Genomic DNA, 19,840 nt, shown 5'->3' on the forward strand with positions numbered 1-19,840 from the left:
ACAGACTTATCATGAGGAACTGGTTTTAAATGACTAACATGGTAATGGAAATGATACATAACTTAAAACAACACAGATCATCCAGAACAATTGCATCGGGATGTTGCTTCTAGTTAAATCTTTTCATTTTGTGTGCAATGTTGATAGAAACATGAACCCTGAGATGAAAAGGATCAGCAGAAAAGAATAATAATAATAATAATAATAATAATAATAATAATAATAATAATAATAATAATAATAATCTGCCAAAACAGGCGTGCAAATAAAAATCAGGAGGAATGAGATGTTAATTATTAAGAGTGAGCCCATTGGTACTTACACAATGGCCAAGCTTACAGAGGCATTAGGGGGAGAGAACAGCATGTCAGAGCCACACCAACAATTACCAGCAACAAAACACACAGATGCTTAATGATCATACTTCAAAACACACACTCACCAATGACACACACATTTGCGCAAATACACTCGACAGGAGTCGTACGCAGTCCTTATTTCGCATGCTGTCAGCCCACTCAGAACACAGTTTAGGGCTGCCTCCACCAAACGGCTCATTAAGATTTCAAAAAAGGACGGAACGCATCATTTCCCCCTGCAGCTTCAGTTCGGGAAGATTTCTATGGGAATCTGGAATTGGGTTTCCTGTGCAATTTGTATTCATATGTTATCTTTAGCAATCCCATTGAATCTGCTTCAAGCTGTCTTTTTCTGTTCGAGCAGGGGAGGAGATGGAGGCGAGGAGCTGGTGTGTGCCTGTGTGTGTGTGTGGGTAAGAGTTGTGATGAAATAAGTAGAGATGGAAACTAATCTGCCTCACCTCCCACCCCTCTGTTCATCTCTCCCCCACCTGATGTCTGCCAAGTATTCCATTATACAGCCTCTTAACAGTGTCACTGGCCTATCAAATGGTTTTTGAGTGGATCCTAAAAAGCTGATTGCATTGGACCAGCATTACCTCCATACAGTACTATTAAAAACCACACTCTGACAAAGGCACTTATACAAATGCTACCAATATTAAAAACAGAGAGAATAATCTCTCCCTGAGAACAATCTCAGTCAGTCTTACCTCACAGCAGCTGAGGTCTAGAGACACGTCCTTCAGATTGATGTTACTGGCCAGGCCAAGCAGGAGAGCCCTAAAACAATATTATTATATGCAATTAAAAAATATACATTTTATATTAAAAAAAGAAGAAATCAAAGATGTTAATTTTTTTTAAAAGGTATTAAGAGATATAATTTTGACTTTTGAAACCTTTTCATCATGTAAATAAATGTTAGTAGACTGTTCATTGTTTGTGAGTCCAGGTTTCCCTAAATGGGTCATGTTTTGTTCAATTTTGTTCAATTTGTCTCTATTTGTGAGCATATATATTTTGCCACTGTCAATATCCAAACTGCAAATAATAACTTTAGTAAAAAACATTAAACTGCAGTGTCAGTTAGTGCTGATAGAGCTGCAGCAGCTCCTCACTGTGATATAGGCTGACTAGACAAGTTTATTCTTAGTGTACCTGAAAGTCTAAAAATGTACAGCTTTAAATGGGGGTATAGGTAGTAAAAGAAGACCAAGAACAAAATGTCTCAGAGAATGTGGGACAGAAGGAGCTGCTCCTCAAACACATTAAATGTGAATGAATCTTTCTCTCACTTGAGGGCCTCTGGCGGCAGCTTGGTTCCTGACACATTGATGGAGCTGAGAGACATGGCACTGCTGAAGAAGTGCTTAAATGACGGAGGCACCTCTTTGCCTTTCCTAAAAGAGAGCAGGTAATAAAATAGTGTCAGACGAATACACCAATGACCTCAAATACAACATGTCACCAACTTTTCAGACCATTTTGAAAGCTCTTTTGATCCCACACCATGTGAGGCTCAATGATGTAGTTATTTCAACCGACCTGAGATTCAGGCCAAAATTATACTTTTAGTACTCTTGCTATGTCCTAAAAGGCTGTGACCCATTTTTGTTTTTATCTACTGTAAGAAACTCTTTAAGCTCCACAAAACAAAGGATTCAGAGGGTTTTTTTCACAAGGAGAGAATCACTCAAAGTCCAAGGTATAAACCCCCCCCCCTTCCCTTGACGAAGTCCTCAACTCCCTAGAGACACACTGGAAAGAGAGATAATAATGGGAAAAAAAACTCCACCCACCACCCATCTGTTACACACACACACACAGGCAGAGACGCTCACACACAAAATCTGCACACACACAGGCGCAAACGCACACGCACTCAAATTCAAACACCCTCGAAATGTGCACATTGACACTCGTGTGTCATCCTGTAGTTCATCCTGTCTGTAATAGCACTTTGTAACCAGCAGGTGTCACACACCAACATACAGACAGTACTTTTGGCTAAAAGGAAACTACTGTAACAAGTCTATCATTTCAAGTCAAAAAGAAAATTTGATGTAGGCAGCACTACATTAAGATGAGAAGGAGAATCACAGATAAGCCTCAGTGGGGCTATGGGCTAAAGCCTATTTTCCAGTAAGCACATGATGGATGACAATGCACAGGGATCCCAGACCTATTTCATATTAAAACAGGTTTGGAATACAACTCAATAATGGATGTCATCTCAACTTTGATTTTCAAACTTTTCAGGCTTGGTGCAGACTGATCTACAACTGCGAAACATACATTTGAGGTGCATGCTTTGTTTTAGCTTTAAAACAATATGTCATTGCATTTGTTGTATGAACACAAGAGTATTCTTTTACAAATTAAGTGTGACTGCCTTCATATAATGAGGATTTAGACCAGGCTGATGGGCTGACCAAGGGCATAAAAAGATGGCTGGTTCTGATTAAATTGTTGAGGTTTAAAGACAGATCCTTCTGTATGATGAACACTGCCATATTTGTGAGCAAACTGAAGTACAAGATTTACTTTTTCTTGATGAAAATGAAATTAAAGAATTTTGCAGGTATGAGTGGTTTGTTCAGTTGGGTGTTTTGCTTTAATTCCACTGGGGTGAATGGCACTGTAATTTGTAAAATCTCTTCTTTAAATAACAACAATTATAATTAAAGAATTGCTTTTGTATCCTATTCTTATGTTACACTGTTTTTTAAAATCATATCTGACTTTTTTGTTAAAATTGTTAATCCTCTATTATGCAACTGTCTGTATGTGTGGTACTTCCAAAGGTATTTGGGAAATATTGCAAATGCACTCTTAATCAACAATAAGATACAAGCTACAACAACAAATGAATTGCCTTTCCTTATTGTCAGGTAACTGTTAGTGCAACCCAGATGGGTTCTTACCTGTGAGGGAAGACACTCTTTGATACGTTAAGAACAGAGAGGTGTTGGACCGAGCCTCGGAGCAGAGCAGAGCAAACCTGGAAAATACACAGAACACGTCACCATCACATCTGAGCTGTATGTTTGATTTGTTCGTTTTTGAAACTGTATTTGGGAAAAGTGCTTTAATAATCAATGAGTTTTGAGCAGGAAACGCTGTTATTCTTTGCACCTTTCAACCCTCACTCTTCACCTCTGACTGTGACAGCCAGAAGAAGAAGAAAGCTTTATGGTCTGTGTTGTGTGTTTAGAAGTGTGTAAATGTATTTATATCTGACTGTACGTGAGACAGACAGAGTATGATTTAGGAGCTAATCAATATCTTCAGTGACAGGCGGACAGCTGGCTACATCTCAGGCTAATCAATAAGCTGTATTTGGCTCTCAGACCCACATCAATACATCACATACAGATTCACACCACTTCACAAGCAGCGGACAGCAACACAGATTGAGTGGGTGTACAAAATTAGATTACATTCCCTGCAACACAGATATTAAAGGCTAGCACTTCATCTTACATTGCAGTATAATGAGGTACAACTCTAATTGCATATTGTTTAGTTACAGAATGTAATTCTCTGATGTTGTAGGGCCTGTTTTGTTAAAAATACGTTATCCATTATCATATATCTCTTTACACAATTATCTTTTAATTTAGCTAGTTTTTTCCTTTGAGCAGCTGGCAGGATATCATATCAATGTGCCTCCTGACTCACCTGGTCCAATGAACAGTCAGTGTTGGAGAGGTCGAGGGTTGCCAGGTTGTTGGGTTGACCAAGGAAGTGGTAGAAATGCTAAATGTAAAGTAAAACATAAGGCACATCATTACAAAGGAGAAGATGAGGCCTTGACAACACAGGGATGTGACCACTCTTCTGGAGGTTAGCAGATTGATGATGATGCTTGACAATGTGATTTTGACTCCTGCATACTATATGTAGCTTTTGTGAATTCAATAAGGTCTTTTCTTTCATGTTTTCTCTTTTATTCTCCCACCTTTGAGTGTCTACTATCCCTTTCCTGCTTCATGCATCATTCACACATCACCACATCATGGGTGTGCATGTTTCTGTTAGAACAGATTCTGATTTGTAACCCCACAGTAGAGAGTTTGTCTCCCATCCCTGTATCTGTGCTCTGAACAGATGTCGAATGTCCCGAGTCGATGCTCTCCTACAGACTGACATGCTAACTGATTCATAACAGCCTGACAAGGCCTCCACACAATTGCAGCACTGAACTGTTTCAATCAATTAAGTGTTATTGATACTAGCTCTAAAATGGATTAGAAACTGTGTGTGTGTGTGTTTTTACCTGCATGTCGTCTCCTCTGAGGACATTCCCTGAGAGGTCCAGATGGACCAGGCTGCTGGGGATGGACGGGCTGGCACTCAGTGACTGGCAAAGGCTGTTCACCCCTAAAGCGTGCGCACACACACACACACACACACACACACACACACGTGGACATGCAATGTCAGCATTATCACAACCCTCAAATCTCCACTTGATGTTTTGACAGCATATTGAAGGAAACAGCAGAGGAAATGAGCAGTGGGTGAAGACGGGAAAGAACAGGATCAGAATGTAGAGTGAATGCATGGAAAGTGAAAAGAGTATGACTACTAATGGTTGTGTAAATGTCTCAGTGTCACGCTATGTTGAGGATGAGACAGTCACCTTTTTTTATGTCATAACAAAATGTATCAAAATAAATTGATTAAAAGCATGACTCTTATTAATTATTGAACATCAAGCTCTTAACAACCTCATGAAGTGCTGCAATCATTCAAATGATTAGGATGTATTTGAGAGACAGAAAATGTGTGTGGATGCATGGATTTCATTTGCACAATGTGTGCGACATACTCTGCGTACAACCACTGACCTGTGTCACGTCTATCACATGTCTGACACACTGAACTAGCACTTTCATAAAGTCCTGACTCTGTCTGCCAGTAAATCGAGGCGTGACTGTAAAGTGACTGATTTGACAGAGCTAGACAGAGAGTGTGACAAAGGAAAAATTAGAGGAATAAACAGAAATAATACAGATGATTCAGAGAGAACATTTTTAATATTCAAGATTGTTGCAATAGATCAAATGATTAATCTGCTGAATTATAAGCTCCATCAAGCAAAATCAACGCAAAAAAATAAAATAAAATAAAATGTCCTCAATCCTCTACTTTTGCTCCGAGCATTGGGGGCTTTTGGGGTTTGGATTATGGATTGAAGCCTTTAGCTAGACGAGCAGGGCTCAGTTTAAGCAGCACAGCTCTCCCACTAACGCTACACTGTGAAATATGATAGCTCTTTATTGATTTCCTGAGAGCAGAGCATGTTTACAGTAGGTCCCAAAAGACGATGCCTGGTGCTGGAGCGTTTACTTTGGGTGAGAACCAAGAAGAGATTTTACTGCAAATGATTGTTGACAGAGGTCACATTTAATCTAGAAATTATGACAAGAACGACTACAAATCTTCTGCAGTTTTTTGTAGAAAAGCTTCTGCACAATCGGCCCCTTCATAGCATTTCATTAAAGGCCATTATGCAGAAGGAATGCTCCATCATGCCAAGAGGTCACGGCTCTACTGAGTGAAGGAAAGCAGTCTGCTAAGCAGCATTTATGCAAATGAAAACATGCATACTGTTTATAGATTGTCTTTGCACACTCACACATTACAAATACATCTTTTTCTTTCGCTCCCTCTCTCACTCACAGTGGTAATAGTGCAATAATTAAGTGTCATTAACATCCCAGCAGTAGGTGTGATCAGATTAGTGGAAGATGTGAATTGCATCTGATCATAGGGGAGCATGTAAATTAAAAACACAAACAGGAAAGCCAGCTGATCACATTTGTATTTTAATCATTCCAACAGACTCCATTTCAAAATTGCAAATGTTTTCATTTATCATCCACCTGTTTTAGAAACTGTACACAAAAGACAAGAGGAGATGATACATACCTTTGGGTGATAGTGAGGTTTTGGAGAAGTTTAAATGCTTGAGCCCCATACGAAGTTTGGCAAACTGAGCACCCAGGGAGGAGATACCTGCAGCAAGAGAGAGGAAACAGATAGGAAACGACTATAAGGACTTTTATATTTTAAATACAAACAACTTTGCAACTTTAATCAAGAATTAACAGGTGCAGCTTCGCTGCTTAACTGTTCCATAGTGTATGTTATCACTTCTAATTTTCAGCTATATTAAAATCTAACTCTATTTAAAAAACGGTTGCCTATATAACTAAATGTTTCTGAAACACTCCATAGCTATGACAAACCCGGCTTAAAATGAAAACAGAAAATAATACAAGCAGTTCTCAAAGGGAACAACAACGCGGCTGAAGTTTTGGAGAAAGAGCCTCCTCCCCCTTTCAATTCAAAATTGGTAGTAAATAATCAATCACAGTGACTAGTGAACATACAAAAAATGTTCCTTCTATACAAACTCATAAAATTACTAATGTATTAATGTCTAATCAGGCCAAATGACAAAGAGCCAAAACATAAAAAAAATAGAACACATTCAACAGATCCTTGTGGTAAATGTTACATGAGAACAAATAAGCCAGAGATTGAGGAGCCCCAGAATCTGTCGTATGTTTACTACTGCCTGAATATTTGGTGGAATGTATCTTTAATTCATGTGTCCTGGATAAACTGAGACGCCTTAGGATAGAGGTGATGAAATATTAAACTTGTTGCACTCAACCTGAACCTAAACTGTCAATATTATCATAATATACCGGTGACAGGCTGTGGTATATATAGTATACAATGAATTAATATTGTGCATTTGAGAGTTGGCAAGCGAAATCTGACTGCTAAATGACAAGTGAATATTTAATGTATTCAATATTTCACTTTGGTAGGAGAGTTACCTTTCACACCTGATGTAGAACAGAGCTGTTTAAAATAGTAGAGAGTATAACAGACCAGGGATGAGTTCATTAGACTACATTAGAGCAGATATCGTACCTCTGTCCTCCAGTGGGTTGTTGGCAAGATTAATGGTGGTGAGTCCTGAGCTGGGGTTATGAGCCAGAGCAGCAGCTAGCTTCTGGGCAAAATCCCTGTAGAGTGTGAAAGAGTGTATCCATTATGTGTATATGACCAATGTACTGTACATGTGCAAAGCTTTGGCAACATAAATATCCTTTTCTTGCCACGGCAGAAAACCAGAGCAGAATAGAAGTGAATAGGCGGTCTTCACAGAAGACATGTTGACATGTCACAGTAGGAAAAGCACAGGTGTAAATAATGAAATGAATGATGGTTGAATTCCATTTAGCTGCTTCAGTTTCAGGGTCCTGGTATTGTGCATGGTGGCTGACTGTCACACTGTAACAGCTTACTGGGACACTTGAACAGAGTCATTGTTAATGTTATTAGTAGCACCTGTGTTTAACTACTATAACAAGTCAAAATGTCTGCTGTGAAAAAGAGTTATTGAAATGCTATGTTGTCAATGTGGCATACAACTGACTTTCTTTCTGATTTTGTAAAGGAAGCTATAAAGTGTGGTCTGCAGGAGAAAAATCCTCTCCAACAGCCAGCATGTCAGCACTGAACTGAAAAACAAAACTTGATCCCGAAGTGTAAAAAAGAATAATTTAAAAAAGCCCAGCCAACATCAACAGCCCTCCACAAAGCTGCTGCGGTTGTTTAACTCAGTAAGTAGAGAACATTTTTGGCTTTTCAACTTCACATTGATTTTAAAAAGTCAGAATTTTCGACATGTACTTTGGTTTGCAGGCACATTAAACACTCGAGTCATTTTCTCACACTTGACAAAGCTCTGCCACAGAAAACACTATGGAACTATTTTCATAGACTCAGTACTACTCTTCATTACCAGTTAATTGACCTTCACATGTAAAATGTTATACTTTGCATAATCTCACGTTTTGAGACCTGCGTTGTCCAGAACCAACTCTTCCAGTCGACTGGAGCGAGACACTACCCGAAGGATCTGCTCGCACACATCTGCAGACTGAAGACACACATACATGTACACCACACAGATGTCAGTAAAAACTTTTGTTATACATAATTTTGCAGTTAGAACAATTTAAACAAGACAGAAAAAGATAACACCTTCTCTACATTTACTATAGATTTTGTGTTAGTGCTCTATAAAACAATCAATAGTAAGAGTGATGACAGATATCAGATAAAAACAGATATAATGTTACATATTATTAGTCTCACACTCACAGAAGTACAGTAGATCTTAGCTCACTGATCCGTTAATCAAAAGCATTAAAAACACACAAATTAACTGAACCAGCTCCACATTTTAAAATGCACTTTTCTCAGGAACAGTGAAGCTTGGATTGAAACATTCAAGGTCATAGGAATACCACAGAAATGTACTATTGGGACACATTTTTCCAGCACGTGTTCTTGTGCAAAAAGTGGGTAACCACTCCAGAAAGCTGATGGTTTATGCTAATTAAAGCTGCACTGTAGAACATAAAAAAACCCACAGTATATAAGTGAATTCTGTGTCTTTCTCTTAAAGTCCATTTATGTGTGACAAGGAGAGACTGGGGACAGCAGACTTTAGACACTTTAGAGGGAGGAAAGTTGTCTCGCTTCTGTGGACTCAACACCACAGGAGACAAAGTCCGGGAAGCAAAAACACTCATATTTAGACAAAATTAAAAATTAAACAGTTGGACATCCATGCCCTACCTAGATGTTCACTGACCCAGTTCTCTGTGTGCTGCATCATACCCAAACATGGAGACAAACACACATCCTGTTTGTCTTATTACAGAAATTCTCAGTAATTAAAATTTTTCTGCACCAAATATCTGCGCTGATTCATAACACAAACATTTTCCATCATAATAACAGAACTTTACTGGACCATTGCTTTGTTGTTATTCTTGGTAATTGACATTCCTGTTTCTCTCAGCCAGCAGCCTCAGTGTGGCCATAACACTGGCGACATTGTCCCACACTGTTATCTACAGTGAGGGGGAGAGAAAGATGGGAGAAAAGGAGAGAGGGATCATGGAGAGAGAAAGAGACAACGAGAGGGAGAGACAGAAGAAGGGGACAGTTGTTCACATGTTTACTCTATGAAACTCTGAGTATTACAGAAGAGGAATAAGAATGATGGAGGGCAGCGAGGGATGATATAATACAGAAAAAAGGAGATATGAGGGTAGTGAGGGATGAAATAGAGAAAAAGAGGGGAGAGAGGAGTTGGTCATAGCACAGCAGAGAGAGAGGGAGCTCACAAAGGCTGTATTTTCCACAAGAGTCACAATAAAACTGTTGGGGACAGCACAGTGACACTGTCAGCATGTGCACTGCACAATTTACCATTCATTAAGTAAGAGCCTCGTCATGGTGTGGTGTCCTGCTAAAATATCTCACACTTTCACACACGCACACAAACACATACTGTGCGATCATGCGGCAATTAGAAGGCAAGTCCTCTTATCACTGCTGTCTTCTCCTCTTCTTCTCCTTCTTTCTCATTTTCGGCTCAGCATCTTGATTAGACCACAAGACAAACAGCCTGATTGAACTGAAGATGAGCAGCGTAATCCCTCGCTGTGATAGCCGGCTGTCTGTGTGTGTGTTTGTGAGAAAGAGTGTTTGTGAGTACATGTGTGTGTTATATTATCCAGTCCAATGCACTGAAATATTCCTTATCTGTTGCACAGATACAACAGTTCAGGCTGATGGGCAGTGTTGCCCTCAAGTTGAACTTCTGCATGACAATAGATTTGGCAGGAACATCAACTGACTTAATGCTATAAAGTAAAGACCAGTTTCCCGAGCTGGAAATGTCAAGTTCCTCTTGCCCTGGCTTCATTCTTTAAATCTGATCTCTCTTTCCTGATACCTTCTGACTCATTTCCTTATTCATCTGGCATCTCTCCCTCACACTCTGTCCACTGATCTCTCCACTGTTATGTTTGCTGCCATCACTATCTCTCTTTCACTCTCTGTTCCCCTCTTATTCTGCTTTCTAAGTTGTTATTGTTTCCATCGGCACAGGATCAAGAACAATTCAAAATCACGCCCCAGAGCACATCCTTGCACCCCTTGTCTCTCCATTATCACCGTATAAACATGCACACAGGGAAAAAAAAGGGGGAAAATAAGACTGAAGTTTCCTTAAAAACACCCAAAGGAGATTCTGTTGCATTAAACAGTAACCAAACACAAACATGCGCTGAAACCTCACTAACACAAAAGCCTTAGTGTCCATTATATTATAATATACACTAATCTGGGACAGAAAGGACACAAGTTAGACATAAGGTCCACATGTGCCCGTGTGAGTATTTGAGCCTAAATATGCACACGGCATGGTGACATACTGGATTTTAAAATTCAATACAAAAGGAATAGTCTGTGACAGAGGCGTGAGATAATTGTTTGGACTGAGGAAGCTGCGTGTGGTAATTGGTGAGACTGAGCGAAGCCTTGAGACGGAGAGTTAGTAATGGAGTGCTGCGGGGGGGCAACAGCCTGAGACATTGAGCCCCTTTGTCTCGTTAGGATTAAGAGTCTTATCACACAAGAACATTGGACTGATCCTCAGTCAACAGACAGGGGAAGATGGGTGAAACAAAGGGGAAAAAATTCAGTACAGGCAGATACATACAGCCATACGCATAATTAGGTGAGAGTGAGAGACGTGCACTGTAGTAAATGGACAGAGAGGGATATATGTTGTAAATATATGATATAGGAAGAGACAGAAATAACAAGGATAACAGATAACAGTGACACTTCTCAGCCCCCATAAAAAAATGTAGGCAGCTTTTCGACCAACTTGTAATAAGATCAATCATCCAATTGACATTTAATTACGTGTCAGTTTTGAACTGCCATGATGCAATAATAAAAATCAAACTTCGGTTTTCATCAGAATTGGAAGTATAATATGCCAGTTATCGTATGATACAATAATTCTCGCATTCAACTATCAATATAAATTTTAGCCATGTCATAGCCATATAGTCAGTCCATCCCGGTCCACCACTTTGGTCCAACCTCAAAATTTTAATTTGTCCAGTACCTTGGTTTTAAAAATACCAGCAAAACTAATGACATTCCCATCAGCCTCAGCTGTACTTTGTGTTTAGTGCTAATTAGCAAATGTTAGCATGCTAATATGCTAAACTAAGATGATGAACATGGTGAGCCCTGAGTAATAATACAGTACCTGCTAAACCTAAGCATGTTTGCATTGTCATTGTGAGCTTGTTAGCATGCTGACATTAGCATTTAGCTCAAAGCACCGCTGTTTCCAAGTACAGCCTCACAAAGCCCCTAGCAAGTCTGTAGACTCTTTGTCCTGTTTAGCACAGTGATCCTCTACGTTTTGGACGAATCAGCAGGTGTCTGTGTCACTTGAGATATGGTATTTGACAGATGGACAGACAGAGAGAAACAGCACGCTCCAAGCCCTCACTTCACTTTTTATTGCATGGGAAAAAAACGACCAACACATATTTTAACAGATAACGCAGAAACCACTGCACCAGTGCAGTAGTAGTGCAGTAAGGAAGTGAGAAGCAGGACCTTTACAAAAGTGAGAGGAAGAGAGAACAAGCTGACAGGCAGCGAGAGACACATCTATCCATTTGTCTTAAATTGTGATTCTCCTCACTACTTAACTCTGAGATTAGATTAAATCTGGATCATTTTGTCATTTTGTGGCAGCAGACAACACCATTATACTGTTTATCCAACATAATGTAGAGTAATGCTTGTAAACCTGTAAGCAGACAAAGGAACTACTGTGAAATTAACAAGGTAATACAATTATTTATTGCCTCTGTACTATTTAATCCACACTAATTGAGATGTAAATGGAAGGGGACAAAATACTAGAAACACCTCTATATATAATGCAATACAATTCAACAGCACCACAAACTACAGCCTCCAAAATATCCATAAAGTTGAATCAGCACCTCTCTGAAGCAGTTTCACCAAAAACTGAACATTATAACCTCCATGAGGGGAGGATTTATTGCAGGGCCGTTGAATAAGACGTCATTAGTTTAAACTAGACTGACATAATAAACTGGCAACTGAACATATATAAGTCATTCTAGTGTAAATGGAAGGAGCTGGTGACGAGAAAAGACTAGTATGAAGCCCCAAGCATGGAGCCCAGAATACACTAAAAAAACATGACAAAATACTTGTGAGCATATGGCCTGCACTGACTCCCTGCCATCTTTTCCAAAGCTGAAACACCATTAGTGTAACACAACAAACATGCCTGAGGATCATCTAGTTCATGGTGCTTAATGGATAGCTATTATAACTGTGTCTTTGAGTTCCCCACACTAAGCAGACATGCTCAGTGAGCACACGAGAGGAGGATTAGGGGAGGAAAGGGGTACTAACCAGTTTGTAGTCCTTGGTGGAGAGCTTGGTGAACCATTGGTTAAACTCCAGGACTGCTATAATAGCCACCAGATCCCTGAGGAGGAGCAGACAGGGAAGAAAGAAAAGGTCATGGCTGCAACTATATATTTTTCTTCATCTGTACCACCTTAGGTTAATGGTAACCTCAGCACATTTCTACATTGAAAATAAATCATGTCACACCTACATTATCTCTCTTATCCCAACAAATGTTTTCAGCCACATGACCTCATCTGTGTGCAACAATTATTCACATTATGTTGGTGTGCTGTAGTTATTTTTTTTAATCTATGTTACTTCAAACACTCACCTGTTCTCCAGATGGCTGAAGTCCTGCAGGTTGAGTTCTCTGGTGTCTTGTGTCAAATAGATAGTGTCCACGTCCTGGAAAGGAAACAAAGGAAACAAAACATGTCTGTTACCCCCTGCTCTTGATGAGTCTTTTATAAACAAGAAATTGCACGGAGCAGATGAAACATATGCAGTAGATAAAGTCATTCCATTTTGGACAAGAAGGAGCAAGAGGATGAAAAAGATCTTGAGAAATATAAAGATATGAGGGACATGGGTACTATTTTCATATACTATGCAGCATATTATGCAGTTTAATGTCATCTAGCCAACAGCACTGAAGCACAGTTGAACGAGGATCTGTCAATGCTGTGCAACTGCACAAAAGAATGTAAATAATACTGACCCATTGCACCTCTTCTCTGTGAGGCAGCCCTAACCAGTCACAAACACATCTGTACATCTGAGAAAACCCACCTAGGCAGAGAGAGAGAACACAACATATATAATATATAAATTACAGAAAACTTTCAATTTCTGTAATTCACAATATAAAACTACTATACCGTTGATGTAAACTCACTGTATAACTGAATATACCAACCCCAGCACACGCATCATACATCATTTCAGCAATGGGATGAAGGAGCACACAGTAATTACTGTAGGTTCACAGATTCCTACCACAGGGTCCAGGTTCAGCAGGCTTGTTGTTCTCCCACAGAGTCTGCAGAGAGGTCAGCCTGTCTGGAGGCTCCATGCAGAGTTTCTTCATCACTTTACTGAGAAGGAAAGACAGATTAGAGCATAAGTTAGTCTTCACATTTCTACATTTTCTATCCTCCCTTTAAAAGATTTTGAAACACACAGCTCCAGGCTACTTTCTCGCTGCCTTACTTGTCAATGGACATTTTCCAAGCAGGAAGTTGCTGAATACTGTTAAGTACTCCAATAATTTTAAATTAAAACTAACTAAACATTAACTAAACCACATAATTAATGTCTAATGTAAAAACAAAACCAATGTAGCATTAAATCGACTGCAGCTCAAAGATACAAACAGCCTCCTTGATTCAGCCTCTTTGTCAAGTCAAAAACTTTGTTTTGGTCAAGTTTATGGTTTTACATCTGCGATCATTTCTGCATTTATATTTATGCTTCCTGTTTTCCACAAAACATATTATATGAGATTCACATCCGCATTACAATAGATACATGTTCTTTTTTTAATTTAAAATACAGCGTACTATAGCTGTGACTCAACCAAAGTGACTTATAGAGATCAAGTGTGTGTCACCAAATTAAACTGTCGTTATTTTTTAGAGAATAATTCAGTAAATACATACAGTATGACATGCAAAATAAAAATGCATGTGTGCGTAACACACTTACACAGATATTCATAATACAAATACTATAAGATTAATTTAACTACATCTTTATTAAGATTGAATCAATTCTGTGAACATGACTGGTACCTTTAAATCGCAATAAATCCATGAAAAACCACATCAGTTGTTATGTTACACACAATCACACGCACATAGAGGTGGAACTCACCTAGGTGGCAGACCGGGACATATCCTCAGCAGACAGTTTCCAATGTGAGCGACCACCTCGTTGACCTCCTCTGTAGAGAGCAGCTTCAGAGAGAAGGAGCCACGCTCGTACTCTATGAACAGCTAAAAGGACACATCAATAATTAGTGATCCATGCCAGCATGCATGGTTTCACCTACACCTACTTCAACCACAGTTATACTTATTTAGATCAAAAAGAGAGTTAGTGAGCCATCTTTCTTTACTCCATTCTATGCACTGAGTCAGTCTGGTTTTGAAGAATAAAATCTAATGTATAAGAAGAGTTCATTGGCAGTGAAAGGATTCAACATGAGTGCATTATGTGTCTATATACGTACATTTTTATCTTCCTTTCCATTTCATATTTTTTCTGCCCGTCTACTCCCAAGTGTCTATCCACTGAATCTACCCAGCAATAATATAATTGACAGGAAGAAACATATCCATCTATCCACTCAACCACATCTACATCCCACATCTTTGTAAAGATTTAATGAGCAATTTACCAACACTGGCTAACCATTTCAGTGCTCACCGCAATTATGCAAATGCTTGATGTAAGGCGATACATGCCTTCTCTACAGTATAGGCCAAAATTAACATAATCCTAGCTGATACTTATTAAACATGGGAGACCATCAGTCAGGATATGAAGACGACTGACATCTCTCAAGATGAGTGGGAGAGAAGTTCAGCTGCAGGAACTGTGTGGTTAGTGAAGGATTATCATATTTTATAGGTAAATTCTGCTGGCTGACAGCTAGCCAGCACTGGTCAAAAAGCCAAATGGAAGCTCTTCCCAGATGGGTAACATCTGCCCCAAAACTATCATTTCTGACTCCAGAGCTGTTTTTGATGTCTCATATATGAATTATTTTTAAGGATTATACAAGCATTCAAGATATTTTGAGTCCCATCTTCTCAGTTTAGTCCACCTTCTACCCACTATAGAATCTGTTGCGATTACAGGTGCTGTCCTTAAACTGGAGAAGTTGGGTTCAAGTACCCATATCAGCAAACATCCATCATGCTCAAGTGTCCCTGAGTAAGACACTGTCTTACTAAATCTAAGTTTCCCTTCAAATTTACCTGCAGCAGTGTTTTTGATCCTTGTGTAACATATATCTGCTGTTTGAGCTAATACTGTTTTAGCATCTATTAGGTAATATTACAACATCAGACAAACCTGTTTTACCTGGTACAGTACAATTTAATAGTAATAGTTTGACATTTTGGAAAATACACTTACCTACTTTCTTGCTGAGAGTTAGGTGAAAAGACTGATACCAATCTCATGTCTGCTAACCAGCTAACCTGGACCAGTCCAAAGTAAAAATATGTCTACCAACACTGTAGAGGGAGGGACTTTGAAGGAAGTGAGGCTAGTGGTTTCCCCCTGCTTCCAGTTTTTATGCTAAGCTAAGCTAGTTACCTCCTGGCTCTAGTGCCATACTTAACACAAAGATATGAAAGTGGTATCGATCTTTTTGTCTAACCTTCGGCAAGAATGCAGTTAAGTGTATTTTCCAAAATGTGGAATTATTCCTTTAATATTTTGTGCTCTCAGTGTGCTGGACACACTGTTAATTTTGGTGCTAGGTTCTGTACCTGTGTAGGCTTGTTACAAGCAATCCCCTGGATCTCCAGATAATTAAAGGAGTGCTCCACCTAAAAAAGAGCACAGAAATCACCATTACAATACTTATACTGTGTCATACATAGGCATGGCCTCGAAACATCCTAAAGGACGGAAGAGGGACAATGAAAGCGATATTATCTGAACTACTGTTTATTACAGGGCATAAACTATTTTACCACACGCTTTCTGACCTGCTTTGAACAATAGGCAGAAAAATATTCAGAAAAACTATTAAATCAGTGGGTGATAGGTGTAGTTACTGAACGTACTTTTGAAGAAAAATCATGCATGACAGTCTACTAAACAACATTTTCTAACTTAATTATCAGAGAAAGGAAAGCTGTTATATTTGAGTGTGTAAGTGGGTGCAAGTATTAGAATGACTGAATGTGCAAGCATGGTGTTCATGTGCTTGTGTGAGAGCATATAGTATGTATACCGAATCTTAGAGACAGTCTCGTACAGTGACTGTCTGTCTGAGGAATGTTGTATAAAAATATGTCTGTTCCATAATTAACAGGTACGGATGCAGTCATTTCTTTTTTCTCTCTCAGCTCCAGGGCAGACTACGTCATCACTCACTCACTCACACATTTACATGGTTTTTCAAAGCAGCATTAGACACATTTGTAGGTTCAATTGGAAACTAAAATGAGATTTCATTGTCATTTGTCATTTAAGTGTTGAAATAAATCATCGCTTTTATCCCACTTATCCCTGTATTTAATCTCTACCAGCTGAGTTCATTTAAAATGCAACCACTCTAGGATGCACTATTCATTTGATTGCTCATTTGCAAGAAATGATTTGAATGTAGTTACACATAGGTGATATATTAAAGAACATTTTTTGGAAGTAAATCGAAAAAGGCCTCTTCCTCACTTCTCTATTCACATCCATAAGACATGTTTTTCAAAACAAGACAGATTAAAGACATCCAGAACAGTCTTACATCAACATTTTCTATTTCTGTTTCAAGAGACTATTTCAGGACAAGGAAAACAGCAGTAGTCTGCCTTTCCATACCTAAAAAGGGCAGAAAAAGATATCCTTTTGTGTGAGAGGGGGAACCTATGAATACAAATGCCTACTACTGTATACTGAGCACACAGTTTCCCTGCACTTCCCCTCCATCTCTTTTATTCCTTCTCTCTCACACACAAACACAGACATACAGTACAGTGCCTGAGGGCAGGCCAGGGAGCGAGGCCAGACTATTCCAGGTGGGCGCTGTGTTCCTGAGGCTTGGCTCAGAGATGAGAGGAGGGAGAGGATAAGCAGACTGTCTGTCTACTGTCTGACTACAGTATGCAGTGTGTGTGTGTGTGTGTTTTTCTCAGCACTGCCTGTGGTTACTCACTCATGTTCAGTCTACAAGCTAGAAATAAATCCACAATAACAATTTCTCTATTTATGGTACAGTGTAACACACACACACATACACACACACCATCATCATTTCCAATCAATAATTGAATTGTGTGGACTGATTATTGAAAAGGAGATGAGTCTAATAGACAATAACACTGTGAAGAAGAACTCGAACAGCATGGTGACTAATGTTAGCTAATGTTAGCAAACTTTAGTTAGATGCTTCTGTATAACTAATATTGCTAAATCATTTTGCTGACTTTATGGCTCTTCTCTACTTGTGCTACTGTTACACTACATTTAAGTATTCAGCATTATCTCATATTTTATTAAGTTACATAGGCTATTTATGACCGACTGCATTTAGTGCCTTTACCATAGCACCTCAAACTCAATAAGATCATCCTGAATGCAAAGTAACTACAAATCATCATCAAAACACAACTACAGTTCCTTCAAGAAAAAAAAAGTCTATCAGGCACACTATTTGGGCAAAACGTTCACATATTTTGTAATATGTTAGAGTTAATTATACTGTATGTAATTGTGTCCCAATTATTTTAAGTTGCAGGTCACTGTAGGGGTGTTTCTTTTTGCCCACTGTTTACTGTAGATTTAGAAAATGGTATTGCAGAACAATTTGGCATTTGAGAGTATAGGAGACCACTAACAATAATACAGTTTATTACCAATGTCTCATTACACACTCTCCCAGGTATGATGGGAAAGTCAAGGTTAGCACACATCACACATATATTCAGTGTACAAACACCTAGGTCTGGCATATATGCTGGTACAGTACTACAGTACAGTATAGTACAAGTGGTAGCAGTCTACAGTATATATTCTGTTGATTTGTATATTGTAAACTATTTGCTGTATGTTACAATATGCAGTAAACAGTGTCAAAACCTAACATGAACTGAGTCAATCAGTTCATTTCATACAGCCAGTAAATGACATGATAGCATACTGAATTGAGCGCGAGCCAATGATGAAGTGAGTGCCCTTATAAATATGAGCTCTAGCCAATGGCAAGACATCATGCTGGGAGGTGTAGGGAGCCTGAGTAACTGCATCGTTCACTCATTCGTTCCCCGTCCGTCTGTCACTTGAACCACTCTCCTCCTCTTTTTGTTGTATTTTCTTGGAAAATTCAATTTGTGTACATGATTTGATGTACAGGGATTGGTTTTAATTGTGAACATTGGGATGCTGTTGCAGTGAGCTAAAGTATAAGAGTAAACTGTAGATTTTAGGATTATTGGGATTTATAAACATTTGTCTCACTGTTAGTGAGACAGTTCAGAATGTTAGACAGCTAAATGTTGTTTCTATGAGATAATTTGCATTAGATTAGATGAGATGTTCATTTTGTTATGTTGGGGTATCTAAGTTATAAAAGATATGATCAGTGTGATCTTTTGTTACATAAACACCCATACTTCTGAAATAAAGCAGAAAGCAAAGAGAGATAAAAAAAGAGTGTACAGGTATGTGAAATATACATATATTGTATACTGTATATATAGAGGCAAAAAGGAAGGAGGGAGCGATGAATAAAAGAGTGTTTGTGTGTGTGAGAGAGCATGTGTGCATGTTTAGGAGGAGACACTGACAGACTGTAAGGCCCTGCAGCCTCTCAAGAAGAGCCAAACCATCAATTGGAGTCACACATGCAGAAAACCCCACTGAGAAGTGCATGTGAGAGCTAGAGGGGGATTTCAACTACAACAGAGAGAAGAGAGATACATAGTAAAGTGTTTAACTGAGGGTTTACTGCTACTGCAATACAGTTACTCTAATATTAAGGCCCTGGGCATTACTGACAAAATCCCCACCTACTGATTGTTCCATTGTGTGTTTTAGATGCATCCAGACAAAGATGCATCTAACATATGACAGATCAAACACAGCACCTACAATACATTCAGACGGCCAGAAGCATAAATCAACACCCAACACTGTCTCAGATTTTTAAAACAGATTTTTAGCAGGAAACTAGAAAACTGAATCTACGGAGGATGTATACAGTCAATAGCTCATGTGTTGGAACAGTGAGCAGAGGCTAATCTTCATTTGCAGTTGACTCATCTCCACTGTAATATAGATTTCACATTTTTTTTAAATCAATACAAGGAGAAATACTGTAACAGTCAGCTTTTTTTTTATGGATGTTGGCAGCTTCATTTTTTAACAATGACAGC

General features: G+C 38.9%; 1 protein-coding gene across 6 annotated transcripts in view; it reads right to left on the reverse strand.

Moving 5' to 3' along the window:
- LOC122881250 (F-actin-uncapping protein LRRC16A-like) overlaps positions 1-19,840 on the reverse strand; it is a 78,301-nt gene that overhangs the window by 28,005 nt on the left and 30,456 nt on the right. For 3 of the 6 annotated variants that reach the window (XM_044207187.1, XM_044207186.1, XM_044207189.1), the window contains exons 4-18: positions 16,232-16,291; positions 14,604-14,725; positions 13,728-13,825; positions 13,450-13,520; positions 13,063-13,136; positions 12,732-12,807; positions 8,243-8,331; positions 7,317-7,411; positions 6,300-6,386; positions 4,642-4,745; positions 4,044-4,121; positions 3,287-3,363; positions 1,658-1,762; positions 1,073-1,142; positions 323-334 (exon numbers count right to left, since the gene is read on the reverse strand). In XM_044207187.1, coding sequence (XP_044063122.1) covers positions 323-334; positions 1,073-1,142; positions 1,658-1,762; positions 3,287-3,363; positions 4,044-4,121; positions 4,642-4,745; positions 6,300-6,386; positions 7,317-7,411; positions 8,243-8,331; positions 12,732-12,807; positions 13,063-13,136; positions 13,450-13,520; positions 13,728-13,825; positions 14,604-14,725; positions 16,232-16,291 — 1,218 coding nt within the window. Of the gene's footprint in view, positions 1-322; positions 335-1,072; positions 1,143-1,657; positions 1,763-3,286; positions 3,364-4,043; positions 4,122-4,641; positions 4,746-6,299; positions 6,387-7,316; positions 7,412-8,242; positions 8,332-9,213; positions 9,314-12,731; positions 12,808-13,062; positions 13,137-13,449; positions 13,521-13,727; positions 13,826-14,603; positions 14,726-16,231; positions 16,292-19,840 lie in introns of those variants that run through there. The other 3 variants (XM_044207188.1, XM_044207190.1, XM_044207191.1) reach the window with 2 other exon arrangements.

The sequence above is a fragment of the Siniperca chuatsi genome, linkage group LG9, assembly GCF_020085105.1.
Source record: "Siniperca chuatsi isolate FFG_IHB_CAS linkage group LG9, ASM2008510v1, whole genome shotgun sequence".
NCBI classification, from domain to species: Eukaryota; Metazoa; Chordata; class Actinopteri; order Centrarchiformes; family Sinipercidae; genus Siniperca; species Siniperca chuatsi.